The 18,049-nt window shown below is 46.1% G+C and overlaps 1 protein-coding gene across 4 annotated transcripts in view; it reads left to right on the forward strand.

Moving 5' to 3' along the window:
- The window catches only part of ILF3 (interleukin enhancer binding factor 3), a 261,636-nt gene that overhangs the window by 141,032 nt on the left and 102,555 nt on the right, over positions 1-18,049 (forward strand). For all 4 annotated transcript variants that reach the window (XM_044084763.1, XM_044084764.1, XM_044084766.1 and 1 more), the window contains exon 17: positions 11,974-13,164. In XM_044084763.1, the coding sequence (XP_043940698.1) occupies positions 11,974-13,164 (1,191 nt within the window). The remainder of the gene's footprint in view (positions 1-11,973; positions 13,165-18,049) is intronic.

Raw genomic sequence — 18,049 nt, forward strand, 5'->3', positions numbered from 1 at the left:
AAACAAGGCTAGGCATGCCTCAGCCTCCCACTAGTTCGTTATCCCCTCCTAAGACAGGTACTGCAAACCTTACTAAAATAAGGCACTATAGAAAGTGCTCACAGAATCAAAAAGGATTCTACTCCAGAATTTTTCTGGTACCCAGAAAAGACAGACCATGGAGACCTATCCTAGACCTCTCGTCTCCCCTTCTTAAAGGTTCCTACCTTCAAGATGCTCACTCTTCCCCCCCTCCTACTCCAAGGATTTATGGCAACCCTAGACATAAAGGATACCATCCCTTCAGCCCCTCTCCTAGAGGATGTTTCCTTTAGGGAACCCTATACCTTAAGGGAGCATTTCCAATGGGAGAGTAGACTATCCTCGGTCTAAAGAGAGACTCAAAGGGAATTCTTTGATCTTCCACAGCACAGACACTTGGCCATCCCCCAGTCCTGGATGTTGTGGAGGATGTTTTCCTGGAATCCAACTCGACTCCTGACACCTTCTCTCCTGCACCTAGAAAAGTACTGGAGAGTCCCTGACTCTCAAATTTCTTTTTAAAAACCCTTCTGCTGACCCTGAGGTAATTTTTCAAGGGCCTAAAGGGATTAAAGCAGCCTCTAAGAATCCCAACCCCTCAGATAGGATTCTCAAGCACTAGACAAATTGGGGTAAAAAAGTATACACCTCGACTACTCTTGCTATCAGGGCACTATAATTGTCAGTTTCATATGCTAAAATTTCAGCAACATACCCTGGAACTCCTCAAACAAAAATGTCTTTCTTGCTTGTACAGAATCTAAAAAGTTACAAGAGTTAATGCATTCTGCAAGTCAAATAACTACACACATTGCACTGTGGTTTTGACACCCTAGAAGCATCTTGCAGGGCAGCAGTCAGTAGAAGGCGCATGCATGACTTAAGGAACAACCCCTGCCAGACCATGTCAAATCTAAATTGTTGGATGTTTCCTTGCACAAAGACAACTTACTTGGCACCAAGGCAGAAGAGGTCTTTAAAAAGATGGAAGAAAAAGCAAAATCTGTGCAAGCAGTTAAGGATTTTTTTACAGGTCCAGCCACCAAGGTTCAGTAGGCATTGTCCCACCAAGCACTGGTTCTTTCCTGCTCCCACTAAGCCAGCCCAGGCCCTGGGGAACCAGACTCCCCAGACAGCAGCCACAGGGAATGCAGAGATCTAAGCAGTGGACTACCTCCATTTCAAAACCAGGGAGTTGTAAGCCACTTCCTCACCTCCCCCACCCCCCTCCCACTGCCCACCTTCACTTGCCTCCCGGAAGAAAACTCTCCATTCACGCAAGCACCTGGACCACCATCACCAGCGACCACTGGGTTCTCAACATATAATGTCTTGGATGCAAATTTTCCTTCCACACCCTTCCAGCCCCAAAAGGGTTCCCAGATCTACCGCCAAACCAGTGGGCAGAGTCTCAAAACCAAATCTTTTCCCTGCTTTCTGTGAGGGCAGTAGAGCATGTTCCTGCAGAACAGGCCAATGTTTCTACTCCAGGCTTTTTCTGATGCCCAGAAAAGAGGGCACCTGGCACCCCATCCTCTATCCATTTTAAACACCTTCCTCGTGATCCCAAAATTCAAAATGCTCACCCTCCAGCAGCTGTTACCCATGCTCTCCAAGGATGCTTGGCTAGCCACTCTAGATCTAAAAGGCCTACCTCCACATTCCAATCAGGGGAATCGTGCAGGAAATATTTCCATTTCAGGGCAGGATCTCAACACTCCGTTCTCTGCGCTTCCCTTTGGCTTATCTACTGGTATCAGTTTTCACAAAATGTCTGGCTCCGGCCATTGCCTTTTGTAGACATACATACTTAGATGACTTCCGGCAGCCAGGAAAAGCTGCTCAAGCACCTGTTTTTTGTAAGACCCTACTAACCTCCATAGGGTACACAATGAAAAATCCAAACAGGTGCCCACCCAAACTATTATCTTCCTGGGAGCAAGCCTGGACACAGCATCCAAGATGGCATTTCTTACACCAGAAAAACAAATTTTCCTGACAGCTTACTTTTCTCAACTAGCCACCAGACCTCCAGTTATCTGCAAGGAAGATCCTGCAAGCTCTGAGGTTCATGGCATTTTGCATATTACTCATTCCATTTGCCAGACTGCATATGAGGAAACGTCAGTGGTACCTAAAAAAACCTTTGGTGTCAACACTCGACCTGGAGACTTTTATACCTATAATTCCTTGCCTCAGAAAAGATTTTCTTTGGTGGGCAACTGCATGCTCCCACAAGGGACTACCTTTACCACCCCCCTGCTGCGCATACCTTCACCACAGATGAATCAGACTATGCTTGGGGTGCATACAGGACCGATGGACCCTGCAGCAAATATCTGTATATCCACTAAAAAGAGATGATGGCTTTCAAGCCTCTTCTCTCCCTAGGACCTCTCCTGATCAAAACAGACAACACCACTGTGATGTGGTATATCAACAAGCAGGGAGGGACTCGCTCCTATCCTCTAGGCTGGACAGGACCCTTTGACACACAGCTTCTGCCATGCAACTGTACCTGTTAGCACAATTCCTACCAGGTTCTCTCAACACTCTAGCAGACCAGTTAGGCAGAAGTCTTCTGGACCTACATGAGTGGCAGCTCAACAGAACTTTCACCCTAATAATTCGGATATGGGGCACCCCAAAGTTCTACCTCTTTGCTTACTACACCATCAGCTCTGCAAATTCTGAGCCAGAGAGCTTCACTGCATAGGTTGTAAAGTGGATGCCCTGTCCTTGCCCTGTCCTTCCCCTGGGTCAGTTTATCAGTCTATGCCTTTTCTCCACTACCTCTCATCCCCAGGGTACTGCTCAAAATACAGGAGGAAATACCAAGGGCAAATCTTATAGCTCCAGACTAGCCTCACCTTGCTCCCTACCTGTCCCCATTGCCACCATGGCATCTTCCTCAGATTCCAAACCTCCTGACCCAGAGGGAAGGGGAAGTCATTCATCCCCAGTTGCAAACAATTTGGCAGCTTGGCTTATTCCCTAACCCCGGATCCATCTGCCAACCTCAGTAAACTGGTTCTAGATGTACATGAGGCCAGACTCCCTAGCACTAGAAAGTCATGCTGACATGGAAAAGGTTCTGCGCCTGGATCCAGGCTAAGGAGCCAATATGGCACAGCCCTCCCTCATCCTGGATTACTTAGCTGACTGACCTACTACACCGTGGTATCTTTCTCTAAACAAAAATTCATGCCTCTGCTATCTCTGCTCATTTCCTCACAGAGCAGCCCCTTTTCTCGCCCCCTTTGATAAAACCGTTCTTAAGAGGGGCTAGCAACTTGAGGCCATCCAGAAAAGCACCAATCCCAGCTTGGGACCTTAACTTTGTGTTGGAAAAGCTCACACTGCCCCCTTTAGAATCATCTTCTGCAGAGCTAAAATTTCTTTCCTGGAAGACCGTTTTCTTTCATAGGTTAGTACTAGGCTAACTGCCTTTGTGAGCCATTTTAAGCCTAGCCATTTACCCCATCTGTGAATCAAACCCTGGACCTTGTGTTTGTAAGGTGAACACCCTTAACCATTATGCTAACCTCCCACCCCAGAAATAAAACACCTGTCAGTGTTGAACCCCGGACCTTGTACACACTATACAACATGAAGTACCACTAAGCCACGGTCTGGCCATCACTTCAGCCAGAAGAGTCTCTGAGCTGCAAGTGCTCATGGCTGTGGAGAATCCTTCATCCATGCTGACAGGGTATCCCTTAGAACTTAACCCATCCTTCATGCCCAAGGTGGTGTCCAGTGTGGCTCTCAACCAAATCCATTCATTTGCCCACATTTTTCCTAATCCCCAGAACTAGGGGGAAAGAATCCTTCACCCTCTAGATGTGCATAGCTCAGATTCTGTCTAGATAGGACTAAATCCTTCAGAAAGTGATCAGTTGCTGGTGAGCTTTACTACGTGGCAGAAGACAAGGCCATATCCAAACAAACCATTTCCAAATGGATAGCACACTGCATTCATTTCTCCTACAAACATGGAAAGCCTCCCCCAAGAGGGTCAGGACTCACTCCACCAGAGCAGCCTCACCTCTGCAGCTTTCCTCAGAGGAGTCCCCGTCAGGGACATCCTGGAGGCTGCCACCTGGAAATATGCTCACACATTTACCAAACATTACCACCTGCCTCTCCAAATCTAGGACATGGTTTGTCTCTGCAGTCTTGAAGGACTTTCTAGCCAGCTCCTTGTTTCCTTGACTGCCTCCACCCATTTCCTCATCTTTGGGTATCAACCCAAATGTGATGACTGCAACAGTGAAGCACGAAGAACATGGTACAGTTGTGTACACTTACCATAAATGTAGATGTTAGTGTATTCCCTGTTGCAGTCCTGGTTTCCCTCCCACCATCCCCCTTCTCTTTCCTTACAAGGGACATATTGGTGTTTACTTTCTACTGGTGGGGTTCTTCCACCAGAACCTGGCTTCTTGGGGGTTCCTGACAGGTTAGGGCCAGGAAAACTGAAGTAGCTTTTGGTATTTGGGCTGGCCAAGGGCTACTCTGGCATAATGACCTTGGGGTAGCCCACATGTGATGACTGCAACAGTGAATACACAACTGTACTTTGACACCTTGATTCTGAACAGGAACAAAAATGTACGGGGGGGGGGGATCTTGGATAAGATCCTCCGAAAGGACATTCATAACCTGTGTGGTCACATTCCAGGTGTCCAAACATTCTCTTAAATATGGCTGTAATGATTTTGGTGCACCTTGTAGGGTAGCTACCACATTAGTTGTAGAGATTTTTAGCTGAGGAATTGAACCATGTCAGACCAATGTGCCACTGGATGTGCAGTCTGTTTGGGCCTCTAGCAGAAAGTTTTTGGGAATGGAGGAAAAAGGAAAGACTTTAAAATAAGGCAAGGAATTCTTATCTTTCTCTCCACCAAGATGCTACAGAAGTTACCCCAATAAATATTGCCCCCCCCCCCTGCAAGAAAGGTGTGCAAGCCTATGGAGGAGGAACTGGCAATGTGATTCCCAAATGAGACCTGTGTCTGGGCCCAACGGGGAGCAGGTGCGAGTATTCCTCAAAGTATGTTGCAAAAACTATAGGTAAACCTATGCAGCTTGGGGAAACAAGTCAGCTAAGACAAGTAGGAGGCCCTCGTACAAGGATCCATTCAGCTTTTCTTGAGAGCAGGGCTCAAGATTCTCCTGCAAGCTCTTCTGGTTCCAGGAATGGTAATGTGTAGACCCATACTAGACCTTCCCAAAACTGAAATTGTTAACTTGTGTCAATATTCAGAATGCTTACCTTTGTGTCCAAATTCTACCAAAACACGACTGTTACTGTGTTTCAGGGCAGGAGATTTTACTTCCAGTTTTTTCTTACCGTTTGGCTTATGTAACGCTCAGTGTTTTCACCTAATGTCTGGCATTAGTCATTTTTATTTTGCAGGACTAGAGTAGTTTGTAACTGTGTGCATGTGATTGTTCCAGCCAGTGTCTGTAGAAGAGCTCTACAGAGCTATGCAAATCACTTTAGATTGCTTTCAGAGGGTGGGCCTTGCTTTAAATGTCCAAAGTCCCATCTGTCCCCCACTACCAGAATTACCTTCTTGGGAGCAATCCTGGAACTCGGTCCATCAGAGCGCATTCCTGCCTCTGGACATAATCCCATCTTTACTACTACAAGCACATCTTGCATTATTAATGCAGTTTCAGCTATAAATATCCTTAGGCTCCTTCAGCGCATGGCATCATGTCCCCTGTTGGTACCATTAGCCAAGATCCGTGAGGAAGCTACAATATATTGAAACTTTGCCGATTCCAACACCAGTGTTTGGAGGCCATCATTCCCCTCCCATATGAGAGGAGATCCTGTGGTGGGAAAGCATCTTGAGTCTACCTAGGTATCTCCTACAGGATACAGAACCATGCTAGGTCTTGAGCACAGATGGGTTGCACTTGGCTTGGGGGGGGGGGTCACATTTATGACTTACAGGGGACATAGGGCAGGCACGCGTCAAGCCAACACAAACTTAAATGATGGCAGTCATTCTAGCAACAACAGGCTTGAAAGACAAACTAAACCCTGTGCCCATAAGTTCTGACAGTACTACTATCATGTTGCATCAGCAGGCAGGTTGGTGGAGGGGGGGCTTCACTCTTACTTCCTTTGCAGACTGGCCATGGAATTCTGGTGACTACCCCCCTATAGCTACAGTTGTCACCAGTCTGACACCTGTATTACAGGTCAGGAGAACATTTTAGCAGATACTTTGAGCACATCTCTCCTGGACCCCAACAAATTTTGAAAAGAGCAACCTTCCTTCAGCTATGTCCACCAGTGGTACACCTGTTCGCCTCTTAAAATACAACTCAGGAAGTCCTGATGTTCATCGTGCATACAGCTGCAGTAATCACATATGGGTTCTCTGCTGTCAGGCGGGTCCTCGGTCGGCCGAATTCCAAAGTCTTGGTCCGGCGTCGGTTGTCGCTTTCTTTCCTGACGTCAGTGTGACAGGGGTAAACCAGACATAGCCGACGCCATATTCTTCAGTCTTTTTTGCCGCGCGGTGCAAGAAGCAGAAGCAGTTCGCAAGTGCCGGTCGGCCAGCTCATGAATTTAGAAAAATTGGAAAACCAAAGTCTTCATTAAAGCTAAGTACCCCGTTGGGGAAACTTTTCTTGCCTCAGACCGATGTCAGACAAAGTTAACGATTGTATTTCTTGTGGGAAGCAAATACTGCGTAAGGATTTCCATTCCCTCTGCATAGGCCCAGACCACAACGTCTCGGGCTGTCGCTTTTGCGCTACTTTCAATAAACGCACTATTAAGCGTCTGGCGGAGTTCGCCCAACATTATTTTGGTAAAGCCTTTGATTATAAAATGTCATCTGAGGCTGACTACCGTTTTGTCCAAAAAAAAAATGCAAGGACAAGGACCGACACATGAGGTCCGCGGCCTCCACCGACACCACGCCAAAACCGGCTACACGTGGTCCGGTTCTCAGCGAGGCGCCTATGCAGTCCCTGACTACCGACGACACTTCCTTGGCGGCGTCTTCTGAAACAGACAGCAGGTACCTCGGCCCTTACTCGGACTACAACCACCGAAGCCTCTGAGTGTTGAGCCTCCTAATGTGGACAGGTCCACTTTCACCCAAGGTGTCTTTAGACCCTCATCTTCCTTTTCCATTATGGCCTTTAAGTCCAAATCAGCCATGCATCCCAAGAGGCCTGTTGCACAGGGCCCATCTCCAGGCCCCATGCCTAAAAAGCAGATGCTCAAAATGGCTGAGGATTTAATTACTCTAATCAGGGGTTCCCAACCCCCTCCAGACAAGAGACCCAGGGTGGAGGAAGATTCTCCCTCTTCTCAACACTGTTCCATTTTCTCAGAACATTCTGATGTAGAGGAACATTCGCACTCCCCTTATGAAGATTCTGATGCAGAACAGTCCATTCCTTCTGTATCTCCCCCCGAGGATTTTTCTTTTGGGAAAACCTTGCACACTTCCATTGGGAAGGCCAAGACTTTTCTGATTCCAAGAAAAGGCTTAGGGAATTTCTTTTGTTACCTCAACACAGACCTCTGGCTATTCCTCCTGTCTTGGACATACTGGATGATGTCTACTCGGAGGCTTGTCTTAATCCGGATTCACTGCCTCCTGCCCCTGTAAAACCTGATAGGTACTACAGAGTTCCTAACTCTCATCAATTCCTTTTCAAAGGCCATAATGCTGACCCTGAAACCATTTCACAAGGCCCCAAGGGGATGAAGGCCTCTACTGCCAAGAATCCGCTACCTTCGAAAGAGAATCTAGATCCTTAGAAAGGTGGGGGGGAAAGGTATACACCTCTGCCACGCTACCCATGAGGGCCTTAAATTGTCCGTTCCATATGCTTAAATATCAGCAGTTTCTGTTATCACAATTAAGAAATAAAATGTCTCAGCCTGAACAACCAGATTTGAAGGAATTGCAGGATATGATGCATAGTGCAGAACAAGTGGGTAAACGCACCTTACAATGTGGCTATGATGCTTTAGAGGCCTCAGAGCTGCTGTTACAAGATCAGTCATTTGTAGACATGCCTGGCTTAGGGAACAAAGCTTGCCTGATCATGTTAAAGCTGAACTGTTAGATGCTCCTTTACAAAAGGATGTACTATTTGGTACTAATGCTGAGGAGATACTACGGAAAATGGAAGAAAAAGCTAAATCTATGCAAACTGTCAAGGCTTTTCTACAGGTACAATCACCTCGTTTTAGCAGAAATTGGCCTTCTAAAAACTGGTCCTTTCCAGCCACTGACAAGCCCCAAAGAGGTAGATACAGGCGAACAAGGGGCAGAGGACAATCTCTGGGATCATATAGAGGCAGACAACGGCAATCTCAGCACCAAGAGTTGGCGAAGACAATGCACAACAATACAGAAATGACTTCCCCCTTTCCTTGCCAAGCACAGCTGGCAGCACCCTTGAGAGGAAAGCTGGCTTTATTTACAAGAAATTGGCATATTGTCAACAGACAAATGGATCCTGGACGTTATAAGCAGAGGCTACAGATTTCATTTTCACACCCTTTGGCATGCCAAACCTGCCACACAAAGGGCAGAGGCACAACTACAAATTACAAAGCTCATAGACATGAAAGCTATTCAAGAGGTACCTGCTCACGAACAAGGTCAAGGTTTTTATTCCAGACTTTTTCTGGTACCAAGAAAAGGAACCGACTAGAGACTCATTTTGGACTTATCCATCCTAAATACATTTCTACTCTTACCAAAATTCAAGATGCTCTCATTACAGCAGCTTCTTCCCATGCTGGGCAAGGAGTTTTGGCTGGTAACATTGGACCTCAAGGAGGCATACCTGCATGTCCCAATCAGACAAAGCTGCAGAAGATACCTCAGATTTCTTGCAGGTTCAATCCACTATCAATTCTCTGCATTGCCCTTTGGCTAATCTACTGCGCCCAGAGTATTCACAAAATGCCTGGCATCAGTAATTGCATACTGCAGACTTCAAGGGATACAAATTTACCCTTATTTGGACGACTGCCTGATCCAAGCGGACAGCAAGCACACTTCTGGAACATCTGGCTTATGCAACACGGTTACTGAACTCTCTGGAATACGCAATCAACAAAGAGAAATCCAGGCTAACACCATCTCGGAACATAACTTTCCTGGGTGCCAGCTTGGACACCCAGATGGCCTATCTTACGCCAGAAAAACAAGGGCAACTAACTCAGTACTTCAAAACATTAGCAAATTGTACCAGGCTTACTGCAAGGAAAATCCTGCAGGCTCTGGGTTTCATGGCATCTTGCATTCTTTTAATCCCATGTGCAAAGTTGCATATGAGGAAACTTCAGTGGTACCTAAAAAACCTATGGTCTCAACAGCTACAGCTTGGAAACAATAATACCAATAATTCCCTGTTTACAAAAGGAATTTCTATGGTGGGCCCAAGCATGCCAAACACAGGCCTCCCATTCTGCAAGCCTCAAGCAAATCGTCATCACAACATACGCCTCAGATTACGCCTGGGGGGCGCACATGACAGAAGGTGCATTCAGGGCAAATGGTCACAAAAGGAAAAGCACCTTCACATCAATCAAAAAGAAATGCTAGCAGTGATAAATGCAATCACAGCTTTCAAGGAACTCCTGCATCCAGGACAATTGCTTATAAGAACAGACAACACCACAGTAATGTGGTACATAAACAAACGAGGAGGAACACATTCATATCCCCTGAACTTGGCTCTGGAATGGCAAATCGAACTTCAAGCACAGTACTTGCCAGGTTTGGAAAACACGCTGGCAGACCATCTAAGCAGAAATATGACAGATCCACACGAATGGAAGTTGCATCCACAGGTGTTTACAAAGATAATACAAGTGTGGGGAAGGCCAGACATAGATCTCTTCGCCTCCCACAGGAATCAACTGGAAAAGTTTTGTTCAAGGACCTTTCACCCAAAGGCCTGGAGAGTGGACGCCCTTTCATTCAGTTGGACAGGATGGGACAGTCTACGCTTTCCCACCTCTGCCTCTTCTACCCAAGGTGCTCTTGAAAGCAAGAGCAGACAGACCGAAGATGATACTGATTGCTCCAGACTGGCCAAGACAGCACTGGTACCCACTCCTGAGGAGCCTAACACACTCCTCCCTGGCCACTACCTCTAATGCCTCTCCTGCTGACTTAGCACAGCTACAAAACTCTTCGCAGTCAGCTGAAAACACTCAATCTCGCTGCATGGAAAATTCCTTAACACCACAACAGACCCTACTCACCAAAGAGGTGCAGGATGTCATTCTGGAGGCCAGGAGGCCATCTACTAGGAAGACTTACTCCGCAAAATTGGAATGAGAAAAAAGGCCAGGACCCTAGAAAACTGAATTTGCCTCGGGTATTACAGTATCTAGCTGAGCTGCTGAACAGTGGGCTTTCATTTTCTTCCATAAAAATCCATGCCTCAGCCATTTCTGCAGAATTCAATACGGATCCACCTTTATTCTCTCACCCACTTTTAAGGCAATTCCTCAGAGGGTCTAAAAATATAAGACCCCCAAGAAAACGACCAGTGCCAGCCTGGGATCTTAATTACATTCTAGAAAAATTAACATTGCCTCCCTTTCAGCCAGCTGCCTCAACAGATTTGCAATATTTGTCCTGGAAAACAGCTTTCCTTCTCGCCATTACCTCAGCCTGTAGGGTTTCGGAACTACAAGCCCTCATGGCTGTACAGCCCTTTCTCATCTTCCATCAGGACAGGGTCCCACTTCGAACCAACCTGTCATTTATGCCTAAAGTGGTATCCAGGGTAGCTTTAAATCAAGCCATACACTTCCCTACCTTCTACCCCAATCCTCAAAACAAAGGGGAAAAGTTGCTACATTCCTTAGACATCCTTAGACAGCTACGTTATTTGGACAGAACAAAGCCTTTCAGAAAATCAGAACAGCTCTTTGTGGCCTATGCGGTAGGATCTCAAAGAAAACCAATTTCCAAACAGACAATCTCAAAATGGATAGGCCACTGCATACGATTCTGTTACTCCTATCATGGGAAACCTGTCCCTGTAGGCATCAGATCCCACTCCACCAGGGCCACAGCCACCTCTGCAGCCTTCCTCAGAGGAGTTCCTACCGAGGATATTTTGGAGGCAGCCACTTGGAGTTCTGTACATACCTTCTCAAAACACTACAACCTACCATTATACTCCAAATCTAGAGCAGGCTTTGCCACTGCAGTCTTGCAGGGCATTTTGGCTCCTCCTAGTTCCACCTACTGCCTACCACCCCTTAGCTGTGAGATTCTACCCATCTGTTATGACTGCAGCTGTATGCACGATGAACATAGTACAGTTTTGTACCTACCATAAATGTAGATGTTGGAGTGCTAATACAGTTGCAGTCCAGGTTTCCCTCCCTCCTTCCCCTCTAGGGGTATTCTTTTATGGTGTATTTGCTTGCAACTACTGTTTTTTGATTATATTGCATTGCATTACTACATCATTTTATGTATTACCTTCCTTCTGGGGGCACCTGACATCTGGGGCAAGAAACTGAAGAAAATGGCGTCTGCTGGTTCTTTTATACCCCTGTCGCACTGACGTCAGGGAAGAAGCAACGACAACCGACGCCAGACCTAGACTTTGGAATTCGGCTGACCGAGGACCCGCTTGACGGCAGGAGAACCCATCTGTTATGACTGCAGCTGTATTAGCACTCTAACATCTACATTTATGGTAGGTACAAAACTGTACTTTTTTAAACTTGATAAGTCCTAGATATAAACTGATTTTTTTATTTTTATGTGGAGAATTGATTAGCATTTGAAAAAGATTTCCTGTAACTTAAACATGTCATTCATTAGCAATTGAAAAAAGATTGCCTGTAACTTAAGCATGTTAAGCATGTCATTCAGTTCTTGAGACGCAAGTGATTAATGCAAATTTTTATTTTCCTTTTAGGTAGCTCTAGAGGTGGAGATGACTCAATTGGGTATCGTGATGATGGCCTAGCTGGAGGATACAGTGGATATGGCAACACTAGCGGGTACATCCGTGGAGGACTTGGCAGCAGCACTGGTTCCTTTAGCCGTGGTGGACTTGGCAGTGACAGTGGTTCCTTCAGCCGTGGTGGATTTGGCAGTGATGCTAGTTCCTTTGGTCGTGGTGGACTTGGCAGTGATACTGGCCCTTATGGCCGTGATAGTGACTTTGGCCGCAGTGGGCTTGGTGATGACTTTGGTCGTGGTGGTCCTGGAGATGGTGACTATGGCCGTGGTGGTCTTGGTAGTGATCCTGGTGATTATGCTCGTGGTGGACTTGGTAGAGATTCTAGTGACTATGGCCATGGTGGTCCTGGCAGTGATCATGATGATTATGGTCATGATGGAGCTGGCGGTGAAATTAGTGGATATAGTAGAGGTGGAAACCTAGGTGAAGTAGGTGGTTACACCCGTGGTGGACGCATTTCTGGATCTGTTGGCTTTGATCGTGGTGGCATTAGTTCTTCTGATAATTACAATGGCCGTAACACTGGACTTTCTGCAGGCTACAGCAGTCGTGAGAGTGCTGCTAGTTCTCCTGGATTTGTCAGTGGCCGTGGTGGTAGTGCTAGTAGTGCTGTGTCTGGTGGATATGGAAGTGGTGGTCGTACTTCCGCAGGTGGCTTTAGCAGTGTGTCACGTAGTAGTACCACTGGGTCTTCAGATGGATATGGTAGTGTCGGCCGTGGCACTACTGCTACTGGTGGTTCTACTGTTGGCTACAGTTCTGGCCGTGGTGCTGCTCCAGCTTCAGCTGCTGCATTCCGTGGTCGTGGCCGTGGTAGTAATCCTGGTACAGGTGGTACCTCCTCCACAAGCTTTAGTTCACCTTACTACCAAAGTGAAGGTTACAGTGCTTCAGCTGGGGCATCTAGCAAATTTCCAGAACAGAAGCGAGGAGGAGGTCAGACGCAGTCCTACAGTACATCTTATCCACTTCAAAAGCAGTCTTCATATGATCAAAGCCAGTATAGTAGTGGTGTCAGCGGGTATGGACAGCAGTCTCAAGCCAAACAGAAGAGCTACAGTCAAGGGGCTGCTGCTTCTGGTGGAATTGGTTCCTACAGCTCTTATGGAGGAGAAAGTGAGGGACCAGACTATAGCTTTGAAAGTAAGTTTTTTCCAACTTTCTGAAGAAGATGCACAACACATTTTCAGTTGTGTATTGTAAACATTGTAGAACTGTTTTTTTCCATTGCCTCTGACGTTTTCTTAAAATACTTTTGAATAGTTTAATTGAAAGTCTTAATAGCAAAAGATTGCAAAATTGCTGATGCCCATCTGTTAACGCCAGTGTTTAACAGGTGAATTGTACTTAAGGTGGTATTTGTTTGTAATTTTAGCATCAGTACTAAACTACTAAAGTAGTAAACCAAGTACTAAATTGGTAGCACTTTCTTCTGCTTCCAAGCTTTTTTATCTCAGAACTGTGCTAGATTATGTTTCATTCCACCACCCCCAGAAAGACTGCTTTTCCCTTACTGATATATTTTTTTCATTACAAAAGCAGCAGGTACTTTTGCAGGCATTTTATTCCCTTAGTGTTTTTGTTCAGATAAATACTATGGCCTTAGGTGTTGTCTTACAGAATGGTTTGCTGATCAAAAGAACTTGAAGCGCATTCCTTAAACACTATGGTTGCATGCTGAACTCTGACTTGAGCGAGTGGGTCTGAGAAGATGGCAGAAATGGTGAGACGTGGTGCAAAATGAAGTGTTAGGACAAATGTCACAAGCAGAAGCATAGGCAACCTGCAAATGATTAATCTCCCAAGCTCCTGCTTGTACTTAGCAAGGGTACAAGAAATTGTCAGATTTGGGATGCATGGCTATGCTGAAGAAGGCCTTTGTAGTTAGTCACCTACAAACCAATGAAAGTGTCATGTACCAGGGTATGCCATGTCACATATGCAGTCAAGTCTCTCAAAAAAAAGTACTGTTATGACCCCATCATAGTCCATGTTGATGTGAACGATTTGAGACGTCTCCCTGGACAAGATGGAGAGACATGATTAAGCTTGTTGATCTGTCGCAGGCAGGTGTGTTCCTAGCCTTAAGCAGCATTTTACCTTCACCTAGGATGATTCCTCAATACAAACAGAAAATGATTGACTTCAATAACTGGCTTAGCTTCTGGTTTTAATTTAAGGGGATCCACTGTCTGTCAGTCTGGGATGACATGATCAACAGACCTCAGTGCTTTGCCAGAGATTGTCATCTGTCACCCTTGCGATTTCGGCTACTGGCCAAGGCTCTTGCCACACCCCCATAGTTCCTTTAAGCAGTGTCTCAAGGACAAAGTTCCCCAACGTAAAAACTGTCATCTAAAAACCTCAATGTTATGCTGTTAAACGCTAGCAATCTCAACATGAAATTGCACTCACTGAAAGCGGTAATCACCTTGGAAAATGCAGCCATTTGTGCAGTCATGGAGATCTGGTTCAAGGCAGTGGACAGCGACAGCACCCCAGCTTTACCGGGTTACACCACTTTCCACATGTTTAGACCTCACTGAGGGCATGAAAACTTAAGGCGATGTCAATATTCAGTAAAGATAAGTACATCTCCAGATTGGTTACAGTGCAATTCCCTGGAGACACTTCAGGTGCCAATAACTGTTTGTAGGTCACATATTCAGGTCATTACACTACAGGACCCCCTCCATAAATCACTCTGCCTATAAAGATCTACTTGAGTCTATCAAGATGCATCTGAAAAACAATGCTACCCATCCATTGACTGGGTAAACTACTCGTGCTCAAACTCACTTGCCCAAATGCCCTGGACCAGCTGATTGACATCCCCACAGGGGGTGCAAACATCCTGGAGCTGGTGCTTACCAGTATGGCGGACCATTGTATCACCCCCATTGTGAGGTCCTCCTTGGTGAGATCTGACCACAAGTAGGTCTTATTCGAAATAACTTGCACCTGACCCCCCCCCCCCCCCAAAGTAGCAGCTAAACTAAAAAAAAAAAAAATCCAGTTTATAACGTTTTACTACGGGATGGTATAAATGGCTTCACTGCACCACCTCCCTGAAATGTAACTGGCAAGTATGCCTAGCCCCACACTGATGCTTTATAGGAACACCTGTATACCTGCATTGACTTGGCCATACCTGATGGGTCCCGAATAGGCTAGGCAAGGAAGAGCAAACCTGCCTGGTGAACTGGCATTAACAGGCTTTACGATATTGAGTAAGAGGGACCGAGCCCTCCTAAACTGGAATCACTTCCTTTTCAGATTAAACAAGCAAATAAGACTTCTTGTGAAGTACTCCAAAGCAAACTACGAGTCCATATATTGGCTTCCTTAAAGGCCAGCCACAACAGGGCCTTCTGTAGTTAACATCCCATAACCTAAAAGGAAATTTGTGCCAAACTGGTAGTGAATGATGTCCTCTTATTCTCGTGTTGCAGTATTCATAACAGTAGGAAGTTACTGCCTGCAGCACCACCGTCCGGCCAGTATACCAAAGTTTTTGTTCCAGGAGGGTGCTTGTGATGTCCCTCACTAGGGCTATAAACAGATGGGTATAAAAGTGACTTCTGTATGCGCCGCCGTGAACGCTGGACTCCTGTTTGCCAGTTCCATAAGCAGATTGTGTTTTTTCAGACAGGTACATCTGTTCAAGACCAGACAACTGCTTCTTTGACCAGTGCAGATCAGTGCCCTGTGGGGTTTTTCCTTGTTTTTGATTACAGTTTAGACTTGCATGTCAGACTAGAAAGTGCTTGTGGGAGACTATTTCCTCACATGGACACACACGAGAAGTGCATATTTTTTTTAGGCAAGGCCCACGACCATACGTCCTGCCCCATTTGCCGATCTTATGCCCCCAAAACTCTCTGCAGCCACCTTGCCACATTAAAGTTGTATTTAGAGAATCAAAGGCTACGTCTAAGTTGCTCGGTATGGAAGGAGGACTAGGCCTTTTTGACAAGCTGCCGATGAAGGCTAAGAAAATTAGGCCGGAATCCCAAACTGCACCTCAGGCGTCCGAGCAGGTTCTTGAGGCACTTGAAAGCCTGGAATCTTCTCAGACAGCAGTTTCAAAAGCAGGCCTGGGAATCTTAATGGAAGCTGGGATGCTGGAAACCTGATGGCGGAGGGGAGCCACGACTCACTCAGTTGGAAGGCCCTGCCTTCCTACTAAACAGATGTCCGCATTGTTGCTTTCTCCACCAGCTACTACTCTGAAGAGAAAAAAAAAAAACTAAGCACCCTGAACCTCGAGGATTCCTTTTCTTATGAAACCCAAATAGACTTCTGCAAGGATTTCATTACCCCAGAGGAGGGAGGATTCCATTTCTCCTGAGTCTCCAGGAGACTAATTTACCTTTGGGGACATGTTTCCCCTCATGAGGGAACATTTTAAGTGGCAGGCATCAGAGGTTTCCGACTCCAAGAAAAAAGGTACTTTGACCTTTTACAAATGGAACAACCATCTTCTGCTGTCCCCCGTTTATTACCTGCCTTCCAGGATTTCTTTTTGGCTGCTTCTCAGTCTCCTGACTCTCAGCCACCAGCCTCCAAACATAAGGTCCCCCGGGACACCCAGTTCCTTTTTAGTAATTCTCCAAGCAGACCCAGCTGTTATAGCTGTCTCTGCTGACAAAACTTCAAGACGGTTATTTTCTGCTCGTTACCCAACGGATAGAGACAGCATGGACATTCATGGACAGACTAGGGAAGAAAGTGCATCTCTTCTACTCGGGCTGTAAGGGCCCTCAGCTGTCGAGCACTTATGGCTAGGTATGTCCTAGATACCATATCCAAAGCCTCTACCCTCCTCGTAGAGGTGCAGGATTCTCCCATAAAAGCCCAGCTCAACACTCTGCTTTTTTCCGCAGCATCCCAAGTGACGAGGCTCTCCATTTAAGTGCAGTCATGATGCTGTTGAAGCTTCATCTAAATCAGCTGTGTCAGGATCAGTTCTAAGGTGATACTCCTGGTTAAGGCTTCTTGGACAGGCTTCTGCTGAGCTTCTCAAATTCCTTCAAGAAAAGAGAAACTACAAAATCTCAAACATCTGCTATCCCCTATTCCCAGATACCATAGAAACCACCCACGGAAGCCCTCCTTTGTTAGAAGACTTTCTTTCACTCTGCTCCTCAATCAAAGGGATGTAGACAACCCAGAAAATTCTAATCCCAGCTTTCCTACCAGCTCCTCCTACATCCTTTCAATGTCAGTCTGACCAATCTAGACCACCTCCACTGTGATTCACTTCCTTTGGACCCAAACACACCCGTGTCCCTTTGTCTCACCCTCTCCCTTCCCTCCTCCTGGCAGATAATCACAGCAGAAAAGTGGGTCCTCTCCATCATTCAGAAAGGATATTTCATGACTTTGTGGATGCTTCCACTTTTTCAAGGTATTCCACAACCACCAAAAACAAACCCACCTATTTCCAGCCATCATTCAGCAACTCCTCTAACTCTCAGGGTACCATAGAACAGGTACCTGCTCCACAAAGAAACAGGCTTTTACTCCAGGACGTTTCTAGTAACCAAGGAAGGATGGCCCTTGGAGGCCAATCCTAGACTTCTTTCCTAAACCTCTTCAAAGTTCCCAGCTTCAAAATAATTACCTTACCCCTTCTCTTACCACTTGTACCCTCACAAGCATTCATGGTAGCCCTGGATTTGAAGGACATTCCTATCCATCCAAGTTAGAGGAAATAGGCTCCTGCCATTTTCAATTCTATGCCTTGCCCTTTGTGAACACTCTAGGGGCAGTGGAGAGACCAAAGTGCCTAGCCCCCCTTCATTGCTCACTGCAGGACTCTGGATATACAGATGTATTCATACCTAGACGACCTGCTCATCCTTCATCAGGACTACAAAGTTCTATTTCACCCTACAACAGGTGTCTTCCACACTAACTCAACTAGGGTTCACCCTAAATCTCACCTGACCCCCCCTCTCAGTCCTTAGTTTTCTTGGGGTGCTGGATCAGAACAGACAGCATGAAGGCCTTCATCCCAGACCAA

This window comes from Protopterus annectens, chromosome 9.part0 (genome assembly GCF_019279795.1).
Source record: "Protopterus annectens isolate FY-2018-M chromosome 9.part0, PAN1.0, whole genome shotgun sequence".
NCBI classification, from domain to species: Eukaryota; Metazoa; Chordata; order Ceratodontiformes; family Protopteridae; genus Protopterus; species Protopterus annectens.